Here is a 25730-nt window from a genome sequence, read left to right on the forward strand (position 1 = left end):
TTCAGAGGTAATTGGGCCATGAGGGCACAGCCTTTATAAAAGAAATTAATGACCTTATAAAAGACACCAGAGAGAAAGCTCCCTTTCCCCCTTCCACCATGTGAGGATACATGGCTAAGTAGGTAGTCTGCAACCTGGAAAAAGGCTTTCACCAGAACCCAACCATGCTGACACCCTGATCTTGGACTTTTAGACTCCAGAACTGTGAGAAATAAATGTTTGTTGTTTATAAGCCACTCTGTGGTATTTTGTTATAGCAGCCCAAACAGACAAAGACATCCCACATCCTCACCAACATTTGGCTGTCAGTGTTTTGGATTTGGGCCATTCTAATAAGTATATGGTTGTATCTCACTTTTAATTTGAAATTTCCTAATGACTTATAATGTTGAGTATATTTTTATATGTTTGTTTGCCAGCTGAATATCTTCTCTGGTGAGGTTTCCAACTGTTTTGCCTATTTTTTAATTGAGTTTTTTGTTTCTTAATGTTGAGTTTTAAGAGTTCTTTGTATATTTTTGATATCAGTTCTTTCTCGATATGTGCTTTAGATATATTTTCTCCCACTCTGTATCTTGTCTTTTCATTATCTTAACAGTGTGTCAGTGTCTTTCGAAGGGCACAGGTTTTAAATTTTAATGAAGTCCCACGTTTCTCTTTCATGGGTCATGCTTTTAGTGTTGCATTTAAAAACTTATTGCCAAACCCAAGCTCACCTAGATTTTCTTTTGTGTTATCTTTTAGAAGTTTTATAGTTTTGTGTTTTACATTTAGGTCCATTTTGAGTGAATTATTGTGAAAGTGTCTAGATTCTTCTCCCTCCCCCTCTTCTTCCACCTCCTCCTCCTCCATCTGTAGATGTCCAGTTACACTAGTGTTCTAGCACCATTTGTTGAAAGAATATCCTTTTTCCACTGAATTGGCTTTACTCCTTTGTCAAAGATCAGTTGACTGTATATGTGTAGGTCTATTTCTGGACTCTGTTCTGTCCATCAGTCTATTTGTCTTTTTTGCTTTCTTCCAACTCCACATTGTCTTGATTATTATAGCTCTACAGTAAGATTTGAAGTCAGATAGTACCAGTCTTCTGACTGTTTTCCTCCCTCAATGTTGTATTGAGTGTTCTGAGTCTTGCTTTTATACATAAATCTTAGAATCAGTTTGTTGATATTTTCAAAATAACTTGCTGGAATATTATTCCTTTTTATGACTAATATTCCCTTGTATGGATACACACACACACACACACACACACACACACACATATGCACACCCCACATTTTGTTTATCCATTCATCCATTAATAGACATTGGGTTGTTTCCATCTTTTGGCTATTGTGAATAAAGCTGTTTTGAATATGGGTGTATACATACCTGTTAGAGTCTTGCTTTCAGTTCTTTTGGATATATACCCAGAAATAGAATTGTTTTAGTGTTTTGGGGTTTTTTCGCTCTAATCTTCATTTTTGAAATGACCTTTTATTATCATTTGAATTCTATCTTTATTTTCAAATTTTCCTTTTCTTTTCAATAATTGTTCTGAATTTTTCTATTTCTAATTTACATTTTTCAGCAGTTTTTAAAATTTTTGATTTCAGAATTCCTTTACACTCTTAAAAATATGAATTTCAAAGAGCTTTTGTTACTGTGGACTATATCTACTTATATTTACTATATTTAAAATTGAAACTGAGAAAAAATTTAAATATCTATTTATTAATTCATTAAAAGATAACCATAACATATCCATTACATTAACATTACATTATATTAACATAAATAATGTTTTTGAAAAATAACTATATTTTCCAAAAAAAATAGGAGAGTGGCATTCTTTTATATTCCTACAAATATCTTTAATGTCTTTAAAAATTTTTTTTCTATGTTTATTTATTTTTGAGAGCAAGAGACAAAGAGCATGAACAGGGGAGAGGCAGAGAGAGAGGGAGACACATGTCCAAAGGAGGCTCCAGGCTGTGAGCTGTCAGCACAGAGCCCGATGCGGGCTCTCAGACTGTGAGACCATGACCTGAGCTGAAGTCAGTCGCTTAACCAACTGAGCCACCCAGGCGCCCCATTATCTTTAATGTCTTTTTTTCTTTTTTAATTTTTTTAAAATTTACATCCAAATTAGTTAGCATACAGTGAAACAATGATTTCAGGAGTAGATTCCTTAATGCCCTTTACCCATTTAGCCCATCCCCCCACCCACAACCCCTCCAGCAACCCTCAGTTTGTTCTCCATATTTATGAGTCTCTTCTGTTTTGTCCCCCTCCCTGTTTTTATATTATTTTTGTTTCCCTTCCCCTATGTTCATCTGTTTTGTCTCTTAAAGTCTTCATATGAGTGAAGTCATATGATTTTTGTCTTTCTCTGACTAATTTCACTTAGCATAGTATCTTTAATGTCTTAATTGAAGACGTCTAGATTCTCATATCTCCTTTATTAAATCTGTTATGATATGTTGTTTTGGTTGAAATATGTGTACACATTTTATTATTTTATTTATTTATTTTTTAGAGACTTTTTTTTAAATGTTTATTATTTTTGAGAGAGCCAGAGACAGAATGCGAGTGGGTTGGGGCAGAGAGAGAGGGAGACACAGAATCTGAAACAGGCTCCAGGCTCTGAGCTGTCAGCACAGAGCCCAACGCAGGGCTCGAACTCACAAGCTGCAAGATCATGACCTGAGCCGAATTCAGACGCTCAACCAACTGAGCCACCCAGGCCCCCCCCCCTTTTTTTTTTTTTAAATATATGTACATATTTTAAGATTTTATTTTTAAGTAATCTCTATACGCAGTGGGGGCTTGAACTCACAACTCTGAGACCAAGAGTTGCATGCTCCACTGACTGAACCAGCCAGGCATCCCTAGTTGAAATATATATTTTTTAAAATGATGCATCACACAGATAAGCAGTTGGAAAAGGGAAGAGTATTTTATAGCCTTTTCAAGAGATTGTGGATATTCTTTTTATATGACATGAAAACTGGACAAATGGTAGTTTCTTAAAGTTTAGTTGTATCTAGAGTCTGAAACCATTGTCAGTGTACTTTGTACTCTTGCATTAAAATTCATCTGTAACATCTTGCATTTAACTGGATCTTTTACCCATGCGTGATTTTGTGACATCATGCATTGGTCATTTGAAAGATATTAACTCAATGAGTTATGTAGATCTTCCTAATGCTGACAAATTTCATTCTGTATAACATTTAAAAATCATGTTAATGTCATCAATCTCATTAGAAAGATCTTTCAGTGTTGGGAAGCTGTCAAGTTCATAGTGGCAGATACAAATTTTCCAAAATTCCCATTTCTGCTTGAAAACTCAAATGTTATAATTGACAACAATTACTGTCACTTGTTTTCCTGAAGTAACAACCTCACTTTGTTTTCAAGAAAATGTCTGCCAAATAGTCAAGTCTGAATAACCATCATATATCAAGTTTTTATTTTTTTCAAATAAAAATGGTATTCCATAAAAAAGTAGCTAATTAAGCTGGCATCTCAAAAATCACACAAATGTTTTCTCTCAGGGCATCCACCATACTTCAGTATGCAGCAGAAGTACTTCATGCATATTTCTAATTTAATCAGACAAATAAAAAGGACATGTACTCAAGATTCAAAAATTAATAAAGTTAACCATTTTTACTGCTTTTTAAAGGACATTCTTAAATGAAACTGGCTATTTTAAAAAGCCATGGTAAAGAACACAGTGACTATGAGTGAAGTTTGATGCCACTGCCTTGAGTCATCCTAAGGCCCCAGTAGTGTTTCCTTTTGCACCATAAGTGAAACAGTGGAAAAGCTAATTAATATTTTAATATTATTATGCAAATAATTAAAAAAAATACTTTTGATTTTGTGGACCCCTGTGTATGTGTCAGGGAACTTGAGGGATCCACACTGTGAGGACTGCTACATTTTGTTTTGGTATCTTTTAACTTGTTTCAAAATATTAAGTTACAATTTTCATTTGTGTTGTAGCTTTCTGGAGTGTTTTCATTCTTTAAGGATGTTATTCTCTTTTTTCTTTTATTAACCTCATATAAAATTTGACTGTAATCTTTTTCTGTGGCTCTTTTAAGTGTAGTAAGTTTTCCTATACTTTTAGATAGTAAGGGTGGGCCAGAATAGCCTTTCCAGTTTCAGGGTTTTGGAGCTCCCTCTTCTGTTTTGTTCACAAAGTACTAAAAAATGGAGCTTTATGCTTCCTGTTATCTGCCATCTTTTCTTCTCTCCCAACTTGTATCTGGACCTTCTCTTTCTTTTGAACCTGTTGTCTCTGCCCCATTCAATGTGGATTCTACTCCCACTCTACTTCTCTTTCTCCCTGATGTGGGTCTTGTCTGAAAGGGATCTTCACTTTATTACTTTTCAGAGTTTATATGGTCCAGACTGTTCTAACATCTTAAAACCTTATTTCAGTGCAGTCCTCTGGCACCTATCTACAAATTGGATCCTGCAATACCTCCTTCCGGCTTTGATTGGTATTGTATTTGGCCCACCACACTTGCCAGTGAGTTCCTATTGACAGTTTTGAGATTCTCCTCTTTTCAGTGCTGTTAGAAGTCTAGTTGACTTTCTTCCATACATATAAATATATTATATAAATATATATGTATATACTTTAAAGCAGTTACACACATACATTTCCCTCACTTAATGTCTTGGAGATCTTCCATATGATCATCTACAAATTGACCTTATTCTTTTTAATGACTGCATAACAATAATTAACACATATATAACAATGGTCATGTATCAGGTACTATTCTAAATTTTGTATATATATTCATTTAATTATTACTATTCACACCTTATTAGTTAAGTACTGTTATTATCCCCATTTTGCAGATAAGGAAACTGAAGTACAGAGAGATGAAGTGACTTGTACAAGGCCACAGATCTAGTACTTTGTTCATTGTATCAGTGTACTGTTATTTAGGACATTAAGTTCTACGCTTTTTTTTTAAATTTTTAATGTTTATTTTTGAGAGAGAGAGGGATAGAGCGCAAGCCAGGGAGAGGCAGAGAGAGGGAGACACAGAATCCAAAGCAGACTCCAGGCTCTGAGCTGTCAGCACAGAGCCAGACGTGGGGCTCGAACTCATGAGCTGTGAGATCATGACCTGAGCCGAAGTCAGACACTTAACTGACTGAGCAACTCAGGGGCCCCTAAGTTCTACTCTTCTGCTGATAAATCCTGTGATAGTTTCCTTTTTCTTCTTTCTTTCTTTTTTTAAAAACTATTCTAAAACCTCTCTGGAATTGATACCTATGTGTATAAATTATATATCCTAGTGAAAATTTTTGAGTATTATCTATAGGGCTAAATTCTAGCAGTAGGATTACTGAATTTCTTTTTAAATTTTGTTTTGAGAACTTTGGGAGACTTTTATTACATCCTTCAGGGTGAATAGAGAAACACAGGGGTTCTGTAAAACCAAGGTTTGATATCAATATATTAGGTGATAATGCTGCTTTTTTTTTTTTTAATTTTTTTTTTCAACGTTTTTTATTTATTTTTGGCACAGAGAGAGACAGAGCATGAATGGGGGAGGGGCAGAGAGAGAGGGAGACACAGAATCGGAAACAGGCTCCAGGCTCCGAGCCATCAGCCCAGAGCCTGACGCGGGGCTCGAACTCACGGACCGCGAGATCGTGACCTGGCTGAAGTCGGACACTTAGCCGACTGCGCCACCCAGGCGCCCCGATAATGCTGCTTTTAAAAGGAAGATGATCTTCTTAGAAGCTTTGAATGTAGGGCCTTTTACAAATGGGATATGGGAGGAAGCAAGGCCTATTTTCACTGACTGTTGTTTATATAAGCAGAGATCATAATATAACTACTGATGATCTCGTTTCAGAACTGGTGGAGTCTCTTTCATTGCAGGGATCTTATGCTGGAAAAATTCATTCCATTGGTGATGCCTTCAGAAATTTTAAAAACCTCCGATCCTTAGATTTATCAAGAAATTTGATCACTAGCCTGAAGGTAAGTTCTATATTCTATGACTAGTCAGTTCAGCCCTATCTATCTATCTATCTATCTATCTATCTATCACTGTTTGTTTTGATGGGAAGAAATAAGAGATAGGTAATACCAGCCTGGGGAATATAGCATCTTCCTTTTAAATGTTTCCAAACTAAATTTTATTATTTACTGTAAAATTCATTTGACTCTATTCTATATTTGAATTTTTTAAAAAATTTTTTATTTTTTAAAATATTGGGGAAAATTTCTTTTGTACTTAGGGAAAATTATATTAAATGATCACAGCCTAAGGCAATAGTACAAATTTTTTATGTGTGTAAAAAAATTACAAGAAGGACTTGTGAAAATACAGATTCTTAGTTCTTACTCTGAGAGAGATTCTGAGTTAGTGGGTCTGGGGTGGGCTCAGGATATACCTGGGGATTCTGATGATGTTGGTACATGGAGTACACATGGAGAAACACTGGTCTGTGTTGTTACTGGATTGTTGCTGGTTGTTAGTAAATAATTTTTTCACAGAGGAAGAGGAAATGGTGGTACTGAAAACAAAGAAAAATGTCTGGATCAGGGGATGGTAGAAGAGAGAGCAGGACAGGAAAGTAGGGTGAGAGCAGGCTTGAGCAGAGTGTGTGAGGATTAGCAAATAACACTAAGAGCTCTACAAACATCAGTGTGCACACACAGAAATGGAAGTTCTGTTTTCTTAGTGGTAGACCCCCAGATGGTGTTTCTTCCACATGTTCCCATTTTACCCAGTTTTGTGCTGGTCTTGGCTAAGCCCTTCTTTTCGAGACTCAAGGTGAAGGACTCAACGGATACTATTCAGGATTAGTTAATGATCTCCTGGATTATTCCACCCATTTTGTGCTTTTTAGGGGATACTTGTTCAACAATACAAGCCAGACCCAATCTCAAGGTCTAAATGAAGGGTCCTAAAAGAGGAAGTCCGAGCAGGATTTTCAACTAGGATTCTAAAAATAGAAACTGCAAGTTGAACTAGGTCTTTAGACTATTTGGTAGCAGCCATTTGTATTTGGCCCATCAGTTTCAGAAAACATTAATTCAGAGTTGTTTAAGTCTCCTCTTTTCACATGTATGTATGTTAATTTTCAAGCTAAAAAATTGAGTGAACATTGCCATTATTTGTTTTTATACTCACTTTCTTTCCGCTTCTGTAACTTGGACAAAAAGCTATTGTGAAGATTAATCAAATTAGCATGTGTACACTGCTTGGCATATAGGAAGCACTTGGTAAATGTTTTCTACATTCTTTTCATCTATGACTTATCTGCATATATTTATCTCTAGCAGTTCTGAATGGTTTTGCTTAATTTTCTCAGGGGGTAAATGTTTTGTGGTTATTTCTAGTGTAACTTTGGGGAATACATGAATTCATGCAAACAGGAAAAGTGAGAGGAGGATAGAAGACATTTCCTTGCCATTTACACATTTAAATAGAATCCTAATGGTGTATCGCCTGGAAAATGTGGCCAAAGTCACTGACAACTATTCCTAACCAGTGACCCTTTCACAATGTAGAAGTTAGTGGAATTGAAAAAAGCCAGAAATAAATGCATCAAAGTATAAACAGTGTTTTATTCAGTGTTTTATTCAGAAATGCTTTGAGTTTTCTAAATTTTTTTGCAACAAAAAGTGGTAATTTTAAATGAGAGGAGGATAAAAAAACATTTTATAAATACATGATGGAAAATAATTTTACCATTCTGAAATAACTCTTAATGACAGAGTTCCTTCTATAGTAAGCATTTTTACTACTAAAAGTATATGATTGTACATATATATATATATATATATACATGTTTTGGATTCTGTCCTGAAATTTAGTGTTGGGCTAAAGCAGCTAACTAGCCAAATACATGAAAATTAAACAATTGTTTTCAATAGTAGATTTCAGCAAAGGAGGAAAATGTGACTTTTCTTCTCCAGTATCCCAGAGAAATGGAAGGGTAGGGTAATTCTGAAAGGAGAAACAAGGACAAGAAAAGTTCCAGACTGTTCCAGGAGGGAAGACTTAGAGATAGCATTATTTTGTTTTCCATATAATCCATTGACCCTAAACATGAGGCATTGAGATATAAGAACACAACAACACACACACACACATTTAATTTTTTTTATTATGCCCTTCTCCTCCAGTGCTGTCTCATTTGCCTATTTCTTTTCCTCCTGAAAATTGAGGTGCTTCTGGGGTCAGGTGAGTGGATGTGACAAAGGTGAGAGAAGGGCAAAAGTGACTCAGCCTAACTACCACTGGAAGGGAGAATTATCAGGGAGCAACAGAAGTAGAGAATTGACTGCAGATATTTCTATGTCAGACTTTGTAAGGAGGAAATGTATGATATCTATGAATTATTTAATATAGAGAACATCTAGTACCCATGGGATACTTTGTTCTTATTCTCAGACATCTTACTTTTTTTCATAATGTTTATTTATTTTTGAAAGAGAGACAGAGCACGAGCAGGGGAGGGGCAGAGAGAGAGGGAGACACAGAACAGGCTCTGAGCTGTGAGCACAGAGCCTGACGTGGGGCTCAAACTCACGAGCTGTGAGATCACGACCTCAGATGCTTAACCAACTGAGCCACCCAGGGACTTCTCGGGCATCTTAAATGGGAGTTTCAACCCTGCCTTTCTCATGGTTGACCCAGGTAACATGTTTAAGGATCGAAGTAATAGATATATTTCCATCTGTATCTATGAGATTCCTAGTCCTTACCAATGTGCAGTTTCATAATGTGGTCTTTTCCTTGCAGGGCATCCAGTATTTATGTTCACTCCAAGACCTGAATTTATATTATAACAACATTCCTTCATTAGTGGAGGTGTCCCGCCTACAGTCTTTACCCTTCCTCAAAGAACTAGATTTGAGACTCAATCCTGTTGTCAGGAAAGATACAGATTATAGGCTCTTTGCTGTGTACACGCTACAAACTCTGGAGAAACTGGGTGAGACCCTCCTCCCCTGTTCCTTGTCCCTGAATTTACATTAAACCAGCTGCCTCCTAACTTTTTGGGTGTTGGCCCAGAGTGTGCACTGGCAGGATATATTTGTTTATTAGTCAATATTTATGTAACTCTTTTGTGTTGGCAGGATGTATGGCAAGTCCTTTTTTTATTGAATGACAATCTATGATTTTTATCAGTTACTTCCAGCTTTAGTTTTCTTCAGTTGATGGTTTCACCACCACTTCCTCTCCAACAAAGAGTTTCCAGTTGAGATTTATTTTTCCAGGTGCCCCAAATTTGCAACTATATTAGCAATAGAAAATGAATACAACTCTCTGGAGCTTAGTTGGTAAGGAATAATAATTATTCTTTCAAATGAGGTAGTCCACATTTCTTTATAATTTTATTGTTGAAATTGAAATATACATTTCTTAATGATACAAACTTGGATTTCACATGCCCCTAGGAAAGTTATTATAGGGAAACTAAGTAATGTCTGTCAGAAACAGTGTAACTTTTGACATTAATATTAGGTCTTTTGGATTGTTTGCTGCAGTAAACTACTCTCCTGCAGGGGTAATTACACCTATGTGGCAGTTGTTGCTATGACATCCCTGTGGTCTCCCTGAGTTACTACTTGCTCCAGTGACAACATAATAGCAGTATTTTGTGACCTGTCTCTAACAAAAGAATATGGGATTGATCTTTAGTTTTTACTCTGTGAATATGTTTTTCTGATTTACTGCTGTTTACTCCAAAAAAGAAACATGCTCAGACCACGCTTTTTGCCTCCAGATGACCGAGCAGTGCGAGCAAGTGAGAGAAAAGCTGCCAAGCTGCATTTTAGTCAGTTGGGCAACAGTGAAAATTTTCTTTTAGAGGTGGAAAAAAGGTAAGACAATCCTTTACAAAAAAAGTTTTAGTTTGGTTCTGGAGATAGCAGTGAATTACTGCTTAATGTCTTCACTTTCCAGTAGAAATCTCCACAAGTTGTAAGAATCCTCAGATCAGGAATAAAAGTATCTATTCAATATATTGAGATTTATCTAGGATGAGAATCTGGCCCTCAGGGGGAGCATTTCTGCTTTGTTGAACCATTGCGTCTGCTTTGGATATGATTGTTGAAAATTCTCTAGAGCTGCTGTTCAAAGCTTATAGATAGGGATACCATGAAATGACTTATAAATGCTTACCAAATCTTTCTTGGAGTTATAAATCAGTACATGGTCTTTTCCTATTGAATTAGAAGGTTTACATTACCACAGAGATAAATTTGTTAGAAGGTAAGGGAACCATTTTTCTACAAAACTTTTTTACAAAAGTTTGTAAAAAACTTTTTCTACAAAAGTAAACAGACCTTGAAGCTCTACAGTATTGGAAAGGTAGATTTTTCTACTTCTTGTTACTAAAATCTGAACAAAATAAGATACCATATCTTCTACTATAAAACCCATGCTCTTTATCTTAAAAAGGTAGCTTTATTTTTGAAAAACAGAAATCCATTACAATTTACATAATACAGAAAAATACAGTGAAAAAAGTAAAAGTCACCCCATAGTCTGCTACCAAGAGTTAACCTCTCGTAATGTTTGGTATACATCCTTATAGACATCTGTGTACCTACCTATAGACACATGTACATGTGTCTATTAGTATTGTTTTCTGATGATAAAAGTAGTGCATGCTTGTTATTGAGAACCTGGAAAGTATAGAAAAACCATAAGAGGGGTACCTGGGTGGCTCAGTTGGTTAAGTGTCCAACTTTGGCTCAGGTAATGATACCACAGTTTGTGGGTTTGAGCCCGACATTGGGCTCTGCATTGGTGGTGCGGAGCCTGCTTGGGATTTCTCTCTCTTCCTCTCTCTGCACCTCCTTTACTTGTGCTCACTCTCTCTCTCAAAATAAATAAATAAACATTTAAAAACCACAAGAAATAGACAAGCAACTCATAATTTCACTACCCAGAAATAAACACTAATTATATTATGGTAAATATCCTCTTAATCTTAGGTGTGTGCGTGTGTGTGTGTGTGTGTGTGTGCGCGTGTGCGTGCGCGCGCGCGCGCTTATCTCCAAGGTTATGTTATATAATGGATATCTAAATACATATTAATAATAAAAATAATACATATATAATATTTATTTTATAGTAAGTTGCTTCCTATATGTACCATTTTTAGTTTAAGATATCATGAACATATCTCCACAGCATTAAATATTGTTCCCAAAATGAGTTTTTCTTTATTCGTTTATTACCTTTCCCCACCATGAGAACTAGGACTTTGCTTGTCTTGTTTATTGCAGTATCCCTAGTGCTTAGAACAGCCTGGCACATATAAGGTATTAAGAAACAATTTGTTGAATAATGAATGAATGAAGTCAGTGTCTGTTGGTCTTGGATCCTTCTCTTTGCCTATCTCTGCTCTTATCCCTTATAAGTTTTTTTTCTTTTCTCTTTTAAGTTTATTTATTTTGAGAGAGAGAGAGAGAGAGAGAGAGAGAGCGCGCACAAGTGAGGGAGGGGCAGAGAGAGAGGGAGAGAGAATCCCAAGCAGGCTCCATGCTGTCAGTGCAGAGCCCAATATGGGGCTCAAACTCAAGAACCATGAGATCATGACCTGAGCTGAAACCAAGAGTTGGACGCTTAAACATGACTGAGCCAGCTAGGCACCCCTAACCCCTTATATGTTTATAACATAGCCCTCAGAGAGCATTTTTAGTTCCCTACATATTTTTTTAGTTCTCTATTTTTTTAAGTTAATTATTTTGAGATTTTTACATAGAGTAAAATTTATCCTGCTGTAAAAAGAAATGGAATGTTTCTAAAAAGTTATTTCTATATATATATTGTGACCTAATTCTTATTTTAATTCATTGGGGGTACCCTGTTTACTGTAGAAATACAGAGATGAATTAATGTGTAACTGAATACATTTTCTAGTAAGGCAGATAGTTAGCACTATCATATTTCTGTTTAGTTATCACATAGTGATTGCAAAACCAGAGGTAAAATGTTACTCAAGTGCCCAGTCCTAACATTAATATCTTAGCTCTCCAACCTTGGGTAAATATTTTTTTTAAGTTTGTTTGTTTGTTTATTTATAACCAAGTTAGTTAACATGTAGAGTAATAATGATTTCAGGAATAGAGTTTAGTGATTCATCACTTACATACAACACCCAGTGCTCATCCCAACAAGTGCTCTCCTTAATGCCCATTGCCCATTTAGCCCATCCCCTCACCCAACACCCTGCCAACAACCCTCAATTTGTTCTCTGTATTTAAGAGTCTCTTATGGTTTGTCTCCCTCTCTGTTTTTATCTTATTTTTGCTTCCCTTCCCCTATGTTCATCTGTTTTGTTTGGGTAAAGATTTTTTTTTAAGTCTTTCTGAGTCCCAGTTCCTCCAACCTATAAAATGGAGATAATAGATAATAGGGGAGCTTTTATGATTAAATAAAATGGTGGGTGTAAAGTGCCTAGCTCATAGTCTAGGCTGTCTGTACTTCCCAATCTGTACTTACTGTAGTTATATTTTACTATACTACTTCAATCAAATGCAAAACTTGCTTTCTTGTCTGTTTTTTTTTTTTTTAAACTAATGGCTGTGGTTGTCCACACTGTAATTCTTGGCAGCAGAACCTTTCTTTCTGTGTCCTATGAGTTTTTTAATTCAAAAGAAAATATTCCCTTAATCATTCAGACCTAAGTTTGTGTCAAGAAAACGGTGTCTGAATGTTCTGGCTTTCATTCTTTAAAGGCTGAACTATAGTGTCCTCCTCTCTCACTATTCCCAGTAAAAATATTATGACCTTAAAAGTAGGGTTTAACTGGGGGTGCCTGGGTGGCTCAGTCAGTTAAGTGTCTGACTTTGGCTCAGGTCATGATCTCACGGTTCATGAGTTCAAGCCCTGTGTCGGGCTCTGGGCTGACAGCTTAGAGCCTGGAGCCTGCTTCAGATTCTGTGTCTCCCTTTCTCTCTACCCCTTGCCCACTCACATTCTGTCTGTCTCTCTCTCAAAAATAAACACTAAAATTTTTTTTAAAAATAGGTTTTAACTGAAACACTTTGTGAAATTAATATTTTCTAGATCATTTGAGGAAAAAATCTGATCACCATGAATTAATGTTTTCTAAATAGCATTTAGTGGTGATCTCAGAAACCTTCTTTTGCGTTTTCTTTTAAATTGGGGTTTTAAATAAATTATTCCATGTGGCAGCTCTAGGGAGAAGACAATGAAAAGCTGCATGACAGATGAGAGTTCTGCATCAAAAGTCAATGCTGATATTGATAACAGAGTTGAAACTGGTAAGTTTTGTCTCTGATCACAAAATGCTTAAGACATAAGTTATTTCAGTTTTTATGGGCAGTCTTGGGTAGGATGAGGACAAAATAGTTGAGAAATAACAGATTTGCAGTAAGCACAAGATTTACTGACTGTGCTTTTCCTCCCTTCTCTCACTGCCAGAAGGAGCCCTATTTATTGAGCAGGCATAAACCAGAACCTATTAAGTACAAGCTATAGTCAGAATTCAGTTTCATTTATATCAGTTTACATTCAGTACATTCTGAAAGTTGCATTGCCAGTCCCCATGACTCCTGAGCATTGCTTATGGTGATTGATTCATTAGCCAGAGACTGGTGACTCGTCTGCATCAATGTAGCTTAAAACCTGGACCTTCTGTGCTTCTCCACCTTGAACCTTTGCAACTGCAGAATCTCTTGTGTTTGTGTTATATTCCTGGTGAGTGTTGCCTGTAAGCACTATTGGTAGTGCAATATAATTTAAGTGGTTATACCACATTAATGGTTGTGGCACAGGCTAGGAGAAAGCTTTCCACAAGAGAATACATGCAGTGGACCCTTATGGATTAACCTAGCACTCATTAGATGACCTTTTATTTGAGAAAATTTTATTTTGTAGAGGCCTCTGTCCCCTTAAGGATATACCAAATTATTTACAACCTCTAAAAATTAATCCCTAAAATCCCAGCAATAACTTTAATAGATGGAGTATGTAGTTTAGACATTAAGAATTTCCAGTTTATAACATACTGTATTTTGTTTTCCTTACTGCTTATCTATCCTGGCTGACATTTATTGACAAGTAATTTTAACATGATTTCATGGTAAAATAAGCCATAGTGAAGTGTGATTTTTATTTTTCTTTCTTGGAAGCCTCAGTGCACACATGCCATGGAGCATGGATTGCTTTATTTCATTTTATTATTTAATTTTTTTAATGTTTTTTTATTTTTTGAGAGAAAGATGCAGTGCAAGTGGGGGAGGGGCAGAGAGCGAAGGAGACACAGAATTCAAAGCAGGCTCCAGGTTTTGAGCTGTCAGCACAGAGCTGGACGTGGGGCTCGAACTCATGAACTGTGAGATCATGACCTGAGCCGAAGTCGGATGCTTAACCTACTGAGGTACCCAGGCTCTCCCTTTATTTCATTTTAAATAGCATTTTTTTATATTTAAAGTTTGATGAAATTCTATTGTAATAATTGTGGAAAATACTGAAAAGCATGAAGAACAGCTTTGTAATCATTTATTAGCCTGTCCCCTAGAGAGAATCCCAATGAATAATTTGGTATACAACCTTCCTGTCTTTTTTCTAGGTAAAAACATTTATATATCAATTTCCAGAATGACAAAGATACACTGAAGTGTAATTTGACTGTCTCTTTGTATTAGCTGAATTAAACTTCATTTATGTTATATTACATCATTAGCACACATAAAAATTCACTCCATGAATTAAAATGTTTTAAAGTGCACAGTCTCCCCTGAGAAAAAACTGCTCTGCTAGACACAGGGCCCATTTCTAAAGGTTCTTGGAAGCTCCAGCTGTTGCCTGGATTTTTTTTTTAATATAAAATTTATGTTGCTACTTTGAAACATTAAACAGCTTTGCTTTCCACTGAAAATCATGTTTGTGCTAGACCCCTGGGGATTGTTGCCTGTAAGCACTGTTGGTAATTCAATATGACTAAAGTGGTTATGCCATGCTAATCGTTGTGCCACAAGCTAGGAGAAAACTTTCTGGAGGACAGTTTCCACTAGCTCAGTTCCAAACAGTGCTTTCCCACCAATCATTTAGAATGGGCAGCAAAACTATTGTCTTAGATCTTCATCCTATTCTCCTAACCACATGATCTTTGACTCTTTCGAAGGTTCCTCTCTCTTTTCCCATAGCCCCAAAATAAACATACCTAGCCTATGTCTTTAGACCTCTTCTTTCTTTCTTTTTTACATTTATTTATTTTTGAGAGACAGAGCACAAGTGGGGGAGGGGCAGAGAGAGAATGAGACACAGAATCCAAAGCAGGCTCCGAGCTGTCAGCACAGAGCTAGATGCAGGGCTCCAACTCACCAACTGTGAGATCATGACCTGAGCCAAAGTCAGACGCTTAACCAGCTGAGCCACCCAGGTGCCCGTAGGCTCTCTTCTTTCTTTATTTGCCCTTACTGATCTATTTGTAAAACTTGCTTTATTCCCTCCCTCTAGATGACTCTTAAATATATTGATCTCAGGTCACCTAGCTGGCTCAGTCAGTAGAATGTGTGGCTCTTGATCTTGGGGTTTTAAGTTTGGGCCTCATGTTGGGTGTAGAGATTACTTAAAAATAAAATCTTAATATAGATAGATAGATCAATCTAACTTTGTATATACTTAGAATCTCCACTAGTAAACTTTCTAGTCCTTCAACCAAACATGTTAAAAAACCAAATGAACCCCTTTCCTCCAGCCCTAAACAGTAACTAGGGTTTCCTCAGTGTTACCACCACTTTCCTAGTACTCAGGCTTAGAACCATACTGAGATTTGATGCTGCTCCTTTCCTAAAGACCAGCTGAACATTTATACTCTATAGTATGATCCACAGTTGATGAGCCTTCCTTTTCCTTTCCTAATGGTCTCTTAATAGGCATGCGTAATAGCTATCATTTATTGAGTGTAAACTCTGGGCCAGACTCTGTGCATTATCTCATGTAATCCTCACAACATCCTTGAAGGTGGTTATAATTATCCTTATTTTACAGTTGAGGAAACTGAGACCCAAAAAGGTAAAATAACTTGTTCTAGTCATACAGAAAGTGGCAGAGCTGGAATGCAAACTCTGGTCCATCTGTCATCAAAGTCCTGTTAAGCATTACACCATGCTACCTCTTGGTCTCTTCCTTCAGTTCATTTTGTACTTTCCTGTCAGATTAATTTTCATAAAACTCAGCTGTGATAATTATACTTGCCTGCTCAAAAATTTACATGGCTCCTCTCACCTACTAAATTAAGACTCCTTAATTTGACATACAAGATTCCCTTAAACTATGACCACAGTTTATATCTTCATCCTAACCTGAAACCTGTCTCCTGTTTCTGAACTACAGTTTCCAATTCTGCAATCACATCAAACCACTGTCTCCTCCTCAGATAGTTATTCTTTTCTCCCTCTTCTGCCCCTGAACTAATTCTGTCTTGGTATGCTTTAATCAAAATCCTACCCTTTTTTAAGTGACCCAACTCAAAGTCCATTGTCTTTAGTGAAGTGTTTTTGATTCTTCAACCAAAAAAATTTTCATGTTTTTGTAAATCCACATAATGCATATATATATATATATATATATATATATATATATATATATATATATATATATCCTGGTATATGTACTCTGGAAATAGAAAATTCAACCACTCCCTGAATCACTTGCAGCATCATTAGGAACATGAGACAAACACGAAAGACCTAAGTAACATAATCCCAGGTGATGCATATGAAAACATCAAGTGAATGGTAGAGATCAGTGTTCCTCAAACTCAGCACTAAGGACTCAGTCCAGGGATACACTCAGAGGTCCACAGGCAGTGTGAGATCCATTACTTTTGCGTTCTTGTTTGATGCAAAAAGCTGACTTTATTCACTGTGTATTCTCAGTGTATTCACTGTGTATTCACTGTGTATTCTCCCCTGCCTCCACACACACACAGCCTCCACCACTACCAACATCCTGAACCAGAGTGGTACTTTTGTTACAATTGCTGAGCCTATATTAATGTGTCATTATCACCCAAAGCCCATGGTTTACAATAGGGTTCATTCTTGGTGTTGTACGTCTTACAGGTTTGACAAATATATAGTGATATGTAGCCACCATTTTAGTATCCTACAGCATAGTTTCACTGCCCTAATCTCTGCTTACCTAGGCATCCCTTCTTCCTCTCAAAGCTCTGGCAACCATTGATCTTTTTACTATCTCCATAGTTTTGGGTTTTTTCCCAATTATTTTATTGTGGCAAAATACATATAAAATTTACCATCTTAACCATTTTTAAGTGTACAGTTCACTTACACTTAAATATTATAAATATTTAATATAAATAAATATAAATTATTATTATTATGGTATTAAATACATTCATAATGTTGTGCAACCATTACCACCATCATCTCGGGAACTCTTTTCATCTTGTAAAACTGAAACTATATCTATTAAATGGTAACTCTGTATTTCCCCCTCTCTGCAGTCCCTGGCAACCACCATTCTATTTTCTCTATGATTTTAACTGCTTTAAGTACCTCATATAAGTGGAATCATACAGTATTTGTCTTTTTGTGACTGGCTAATTTTGCTTAGCATAATGTCCTTAAGGCTCATCCATGTTATAGCATGTGTCAGAATTTCCTTCCTTTTAAGAGTGAATAACATTCCACTGTTTGTATATATCACATTTTGCTTATCCATTCATCTGTTGATGGTCACTTGGATTGCTTCCACGTTTTAGCTATTGTGAATAATGCTGTTATGAACATGGGTACACAAATACCTCTTCAAGACTCTGCTTTCACTTCTTTGAGGATAGGCCCATAATTACTGTGTCATATAGTAATTTTATTTTATTTATTTTAAAAAAAAATTTTTTTTAACATTTATTTATTTTTGGGACAGAGAGAGACAGAGCATGAACGGGGGAGGGGCAGAGAGAGAGGGAGACATAGAATCGGAAGCAGGCTCCAGGCTCTGAGCCATCAGCCCAGAGCCCGACGCGGGGCTCAAACTCACGGACCGCGAGATCGTGACCTGAGCTGAAGTCGGATGCTTAACCGACTGAGCCACCCAGGCGCCCCTATTTTTAATTTTTTCAGAAACTGTGATACTATTGTCCATATCATCTGTACCATTTTACGTTCCCACCATACAGTTGGACCAGCAATTCCAATTTCTCCACGTGCTTATCAACATGTGTTATTTTCTGTTTTTTATTTGTTTGTTTGTTTAATAGTAGCCATGCTAGTGAGTATGAGGTAGTATCTGGTGGTTTTAATTTGAATTTCCCTAATGATTAGTGATGTTGGGAATCTTTTTTTTGGGGGGGAGGGCACAAGTGAGCGAGGGACAGAGAGAGAGAAACGGGGCCGACCCAAAGCAGAGCTCATGCTCACCCAAAGCAGGGCTCAAGCTCACCCAATGTGAGACTCGAACTCACAAACTGTGAGATCATGACCTGAGCCGAAGTCAGATGCTTAACGACTGAACCACCCAGGTGCTCTGTTGAGCATCTTTCACGCGCTTTTTGACCATTTGTATATCTTCTTTTGGCAAAATATCTATTCAAGTCCAATGCCCACTTTTATTTATTTTTAATTTTTTTTAATATTTATTTTTGAGAGAGAGAGAGACAGAGGGTGAATGGGGAGGGGTGGGGCTACAGAGAGAGGGAAACACAGAAACTGAAGCAGGCTCCAGGCTCTGAGCTGTCAGCACAGAGCCAGATGCGGGGTTCAAACCCATGAACAGCAAGATCATGACCTGGGCCAAAGTGAGATACTCAACCAACTGAGCCACCCAGTTGTCCCTAATGCCCACTTTTAAAGTTGTTTTTGTTGTTGTTGAGTTTTAGGAGTTCTCTATATATTCTGGATATTAATCCCTTATCATATATATGATTTGCAAATATTTTCTCCTATTCAGTGAATTTCCTTTTTACCCTGTGGATATTGTTTTTAGATGCACAACATTTTAAATTTTCATGAAGTTCAATTTGTCTGTTTTTTTCTTTTGTTGCTTTGCCTTTGGTGTCTCATCCAAAAAAATAATTGCCAAATCCAATGTCATGGAGCACTTGTCCTGTTTTCTTCTAAGAGTTTTATAGTTTTAGGTCTTACGTTTAGGTCTGATCCATTCTCAGTCAATTTTTATGTGTGATCTTAGGTAAGAGTCCAACTTCATTATTTTGCATGAGGGGTGGGACATGAGTAGTTGCTATTGCTACTGCTAAGAACTGAACAGGACTGAAGTTAACTTCAATTTAACTTCCATGTCTTCCCCTGGAAACTGAACGCCTTCAATAGACTCCAGAATTCCAAAATAGTTACATCAGACAGATTCTGCCAATGTAATTGTTGCGCTTGCAGAAGACAGATGCAGAGTGTTGTTTACTCTGCCATCTTCCCTGTCTCCATAGTTTTGCCTTTTCCAGAATGGCATATAGTTGGAATCATTAAGTATGTAACCTTTTCAGATTGGCTTCTTAGTATTATCAACTTAAGATTCCTTTATGTCTTTTCATGGCTTGATAGCTCCTTTCTTTCTAGTGCTGAATAATATTATGTTGTCTGGATATACCACAGTTTATCCATTCACCTACTGAAGGACATCTTGGTTGCTTCTAAGGTTTGGCAATTTTGAAAAAAGCTGTTATAAACATCCATGTGCAGTCTTTGTGTGGACATAAGTTTTCAATTCTTTTGAGTAAATACCAAGTGTTTAGTTTGCAAGAAACTGCCAAACTGTCACCCATACAATCTGCTTTTTAAAGTATCTTTTTATATACTGAGCTTCTTAAATTGAAGTTTCTCAAACTGGATTCATATTCTCAGAGTTTATGAGAACATTGAATTTGAGAAACACTGATGTGGATGGACACATGCTATAGAAGCTCAGACTGCTAGGAGCAGAGGTGAAAAGGTTTTGTAGCAGATGTGGAAACAAAGTCATCAGCCCTTAAAGGCTGGTGAACCCTGGGATAGCCTAAGAAGAGGAGGAGGGCATTGTGGTTGGTGGGATTTGTGTGAACAGCTGTGTGAAAGTGGTAATGAGTATAGCAGGTCATAGAGACAATTGAATGACCATGTAGTTTGAGTAGAAAGTTTATGTTGGGTAAAAAGGTCAATTATTGAAGAACAATGAATGCCTTACTAAAGATAATATGTGTGCATATAGCACACATACTCTGTGAATTGAAAGGGGCCCTGCTCACTCTTTTAGCCATTTCCTTTTACCTGTAAGTAGAATTACATCTAAAACTTACTGATCTGATGGGTATCTTATTTCGAAACAGCAAAGGGACGCCTGGCTGCCTCAGTTGGTAGAGCATGTTATTCTTGGTCTTCTGGTTGTGAGTTCAAGCCCCATGTTGGGTATAGAGATTACTTAAAGTAAAGTAACATCTTAAGGAAAATAGAATAGCAAAGAAAAATTCACCACAATCATCCTTGTACAAGAACGAAAGCAGCATTATCTATAATAGCCCAAAAGTCTGTCAGCTGATGAATGGATAAACAAAATATTGTATATGCATATAAGGCATATTATTCAGCTATAAAAAAGAATGAAGTACTGATACATGTACAATATGTATCTTGAAAAAAATCATGCTAAGTGATAGGAGCCAGACACAAAAGGCCAAATACTATGTTATTCCATTTATATGAAATGTCCAGAATAGGAAAATCCATAGAGACATAAAGTATATTGATGGTTGCCAAAGGCTGGGAAGGAGAAGAGAATTAAAAGTGATAGCTAACTGGGTTTCTTTTTGGATAATGAAATTAGATAGTGTTGTGGTTGACAACTTTGTGAATATACTAAAAACCACTGAATTGTATACTGTAAAGGGTTAATTATATGGTGTGTAAACGAAGTTAAAACAAAGATTCTCCTCTCCCCCAAAAAACTGATTCTAGGGGTGTCTGGGTGGCTCGGTTGAGCGTCCAACTTCAGCTCAGGTCATGGTCTCACGGTTGGTGCGTTCAAGCCCCACATTGACCTCTCTGCTGTCAGCACAGAGCTTGCTTCGGATCCTCTGTCTCCCTCTCTCTCTGCCCTTCCCCTGCTCGTGCTCTCTCTCTTTGTCTCTCTCAAAAATAAACATTAAAAAAAGTGATTCTATAACACTTGTTAATTGATTAGTATGTGAGATGGGTGAGAGTCAAAGAATTAGTTTCTATCTTGAGAGATTGGTTGAGTAGTAATCCCAATAGAGATGCAGTTTGGAGTGGAGGGTGGGGGAGCATCCATAAAAGTAGGCTTAGAAGTGAAGATAATGAGTTTGGTTTAGAAAATATCAACTTCTTATTTGTCTGGGAGGGAGGCACTCCTTGGACAAAGTTCAAGAACCTTAGGTCTGGACATCAAATCAGAGATCAGAGTGGAGATTTAGATTTAGGGTCATCCAGATTTAAGTGATAAAGGGAAGGTCTGGTAGCATTCAGCAAAGAGTTTGGACATTGGGAAATTTGCTTAAACAAAGAGGTGCGTTGAAAGAAAAAGAACCTGTGAATCTGAAAAAGAATATAAGTACAGTAGAAGGAAACAGGATGGAGCAGGGTCTTGGACACCTGGGAAGTGTAAGTGTTGTTCCGTAGGATAAGAGTAAGAGGAAGTCTGAACCCAAAGTCACAGCTTACTAACCATTCTCATTATCTACTAAGAATCAGGTTAAGATCAGTAATTTTTGCTTTACTTTTTTTTTTCTGTGTTACTACTGTAGTAGGAGCCAAGGAGCACAAAATTTTAAGAGCTTATAAGTAATTCTGTCAAATACAATGGTAGAAGAGCGTTTCATACTGAATAGGCAATTTCAATCCCATAAGGCAACTCAGAAGTAGGAAGTATTTGGGGCACCTGGGTGGCTCAGTCGGTTAAGCATCATACTCTTGGTTTCAGCTTGGGTCATGATCTCATGCCATGTGGGTTCGAGCCCCACATTGGACTCCATGCTGACAGTATGGAGCCTGCTTAGGATTCTCTCTCTCCCTGTCTCTCTGCCCCTCTCCCTCTCTCGCTGCCCCTCTCCCTCTCGCTCTCTCTGTCTCTCTCTCAAAAATAAATTTTAAAAAATAAACTTAAAAAAAAAAAAAAGAAGTAGGAAGCATTTTAGAGCCCCAAATGAACTAAGGGGCCTGGATTTTCAAAAAGCTGACTTTATTCACTGTGTATTCTCAGTTGCCCTGGCTTACAGCAGCTTTCTGTTGCCAGAGCCTACAAATAAAAAACTAGCAGAAGAACACGTTGTTTGACTAAGGCCCAAGTTTTTGAAACTATCTTAATGCTTACATAATCCTGCTAGGGGGAAACACCTCCCTAAGCAAGAAACTCTTATTTTCATTCAAGTTCCCCCCAGAAGACTCCAGATCCCAGAATTCTACAATTAATAAGTATTGATCAAGAGTGTGCAAAAACTTCTGTACAAGTCTTCCAATCTAATAAAAATCCTAACTGGCTCTCTCTTTTTTTTTAATGTTTATTCATTTTGAGAGAGAGAGAGAGAGAGAGAGAGAGAGATTGAGGCAGAGAGAGAAGGAGACACAGAATACGAAGCAGGCTCCAGGCTCCGAGCTGTCAGCACAGAGCCTGACGCGGGGCTCGAACTCATAAGCCGTGAGATCATGACCTGAGCCGAAGTGCGACACTTAACCAACTGAGCCACCCAGGCGCCCCCCAACTGGCTCTTTTTGATAACAGTTTCTAGGGTGGCTAGGACTAGTATATAGTTTTGTTTATTTGTTTTTAAGATTTATTTTTAAGTAATCTCTACACCCAGTGTGGGGCTCGAACTCACAACCCCACGATCAAGAGTTGCACACTTCATGTTCCACCAACTGAGCCAACTTGACATACCCCATTACTTTGTTTTAACCTTACCTCAACCCTAAGAGATAGGTAGTCTAGATTTTATCATCACTGTTTTACAATGGAGAAAATCAGAGAGGTTAAGCAGTTTGCCCAAGTTTACATGGTTTCTAGGTAGTGGCACCAGAACTAACTCTCAATCTTGTGACTTGCCTTCCAGTAGTATCTTTCCATAAGGCATATTGCCTTTGAAATCTGGTCAGTGCTTCATTGTATGCCTTTTCTTTTAACACAGACTCAAACAAAGGACTTTTTATTCCCTTCCCCAACCGGGAAATAAAGGATTCTCTCACGAGTACTTCTGCAACCCAGGACAATGGTATAGCAGATCAGAAATTGGACACTTACTCACTGGGGACACAGGTAATGTGTTCACTTTACTGCTGATTTATTGACTACTCAATGATTAATACCAATAATTCATTGGACTCTCTATCTATGGAGATCTAAGAGCATTTGTTTGATAAAGGCATTTTAGACCCTTTAAAAGGAAAAAGGGGCAAAAAAGTAAGTAAGTAAGTAAATAAATAAATAAAATTAAAGGAAAGAACAGACAATACAGAGGACCTTCTCCATTAATTTCAATCTCCCTTTTCCCTCTCCCCTACTAATTTGTTATCAAATGTAGTATATTTATGTATACAACTTTTAGCACTTTTAGCACATTTTATGCCAAGTATTTTGGCTCTCAAACAGATGTTTTGGCCAGTTTTAAAATTTCTCCTCTCAGTGCACCTGTGTAGCTCAGTCAGTTAAGCGTGGGACTCTTGATTTTGGCTTAGGCCATGACCTTGCAGTTTGTGTGTTTGAGCCCCACATCCAGCTCCATGCTGCTTGGGATTAGCTTTCTCCCTCTCTCTCTGTTCCTCCCCCACTTGTTTCTCTCTCTCAAAATAAAGAAAAAAAAACATAAAATTTCTCTTCTCTATCCAATGTCTCCATCTCCTGTTACCTTACTTCCTTAAATTTTCTACCTCTGACTTTTCATTACTGAATCTTAACATCTCAAGGGTAGCTTTCCCAAAGCTGCCTGTTCATTGGAACATAAAAGAGGAAAAGTTAGGGGTAAATAAAGGTGGCATAGAAGTTGTGGACAATGGAGAGGTAGAGATTATTTATGCAAGATGAGGCAAAAATTAATGAGCTTTTAGTGAAAAAAATTGGTTAGGGGAATACAACCATTATATAAGCCTCATTTATATGAGTGAGTATGGGGCGCCTGGGTGGCTCAGTCAGTTAAGCATCCAATTCTTGATTTAGGCTCAGGTCATGATCTCATGATCATGAGATCAAGTCCCATGTCCAGCTCTGTGCTGGGCACAGAGCCTGCTTAAGGTTCTCTCTCTCTCTCTCTCTCTCTCTCTCTCTCTCTGCCCCTCCCCTGCTCTCTCTCTCTCCCAAAATAAATAAATAAATAAAATTTAAAAATAATAAAGGAAATGGAGACAAAGAATAATATACAGTTAAAATTAAATAACACTTTTTAAATTAAAAAACACAATTTCATTGAAACTACTGGAAGTGACAGACAAAAAGGAAATTAAATAGCTTGCTATATATTCTTTTAGTTTAAGAAATAAGTAGGATTTCTTCTTCTCTATAACTACCAAACTGAAAACTTGAAGATGATATTTAAAAAAGCAAACCCGGGGCGCCTGGGTGGCTCAGTCGGTTAAGCGGCCGACTTCGGCTCAGGTCATGATCTCGCGGTCAGTGAGTTCGAGCCCCATGTCGGGCTCTGTGCTGACAGCTCGGAGCCTGGAGCCTGTTTCGGATTCTGTGTCTCCCTCTCTCTGACCCTCCCCCGTTCATGCTCTGTCTCTCTCTGTCTCAAAAATAAATAAACGTTAAAAAAAAATAAAATAAAATAAAAATAAAAAAGCAAACCCTAGATGGCTTTCTCTTTTGTATTAATCCTTGCTTAATTATGCCCTAAATTAATTTTCAATCTCTTAAAACTCTCAGTAACACCTGTAGTTGATGCTCAGCTTTATCAGAAGGTAAAATAAATACAAGAGTTCTTTAAACAGAAAAAATAAAGTTGGAAAATGTGAACCATCTAACTTCTATGCTGAGCTATTTAAAGCAGAAAAAACGCAGTATTTCACTGGTATGTCTTTTACCAACTGAGGCTATTTTGTCTTTTCAGAGAGTCTCCTTACCTACTCCAAAGCAGCTCTAGAATCTTTTTGGATTGTGGCTATTTAAAAATAGGCTTAAGAGGCACCTGGGTGGCTAGTCAGTTAAGTGTCTGACTTCAGCTCAGGTCGTGATCTCGTGGTTCATGGGTTCAAGCCCCACGTCAGGCTCTGCACTGACAACTCAGAGCCTGCAGCCTGTTTCAGATTCTGTGTCTCCCTCTTTCTGCTCCTCCCCTGCTTGTGCTGTCTCTCAGAAATAAATAAACATTAAAAAAAATTTTTAAACAGGCTTAAACTAGGACCTTTGCTTGAAGGTCTGTTTCCCTAGGTTGTAAGGATAGACTTGGTTACTAATAGGAAAGTATTCTGAACCCCTGGTCTATCTAGTAAGCTCATGTTTGGATGCCCATTGACTGCCTTTTCCTAAACATTCAAACTTTTTTTTTCATTGCAGGAAGTGGCAAGAAGGGAGGTCCCAAGTGACAATCACCAAGAAGATGGTAAATATTTTGTGCAGGGAGTATTTTTCTCCACACTAATCAGAGAAATCCAGATGTTATGAGATTTGGGAGAAGATGGAGGTGTCTCAGCCCTAGGGCCCTACAGGGTCAACTAACTCTTTTCTGCTTTTGTAGGGGGCTGCCCTGGAAGCTTAGTGACCTGTAAGGCCTTACTGGTTGAAGAGTGGATATTCTGACTTCCT

The 25730-nt window shown here is 37.3% G+C and overlaps 1 protein-coding gene across 11 annotated transcripts in view; it reads left to right on the forward strand.

Annotated features, from left to right (window-relative positions):
* Nucleotides 1–25730, forward strand: part of LRRC36 (leucine rich repeat containing 36) — a 58285-nt gene that overhangs the window by 5252 nt on the left and 27303 nt on the right. For 9 of the 11 annotated variants that reach the window (XM_042968330.1, XM_042968328.1, XM_042968324.1 and 6 more), the window contains exons 2-7: nt 5880–6007; nt 8784–8976; nt 9772–9868; nt 13197–13285; nt 23122–23249; nt 25482–25527. In XM_042968330.1, coding sequence (XP_042824264.1) covers nt 5880–6007; nt 8784–8976; nt 9772–9868; nt 13197–13285; nt 23122–23249; nt 25482–25527 — 681 coding nt within the window. Of the gene's footprint in view, nt 1–4437; nt 4529–5879; nt 6008–8783; nt 8977–9771; nt 9869–13196; nt 13286–23121; nt 23250–25481; nt 25528–25730 lie in introns of all 11 variants that reach the window. The other 2 variants (XM_042968331.1, XM_042968332.1) reach the window with 2 other exon arrangements.

This window comes from Panthera tigris, chromosome E2 (assembly GCF_018350195.1).
Source record: "Panthera tigris isolate Pti1 chromosome E2, P.tigris_Pti1_mat1.1, whole genome shotgun sequence".
Classification (NCBI taxonomy): domain Eukaryota; kingdom Metazoa; phylum Chordata; class Mammalia; order Carnivora; family Felidae; genus Panthera; species Panthera tigris.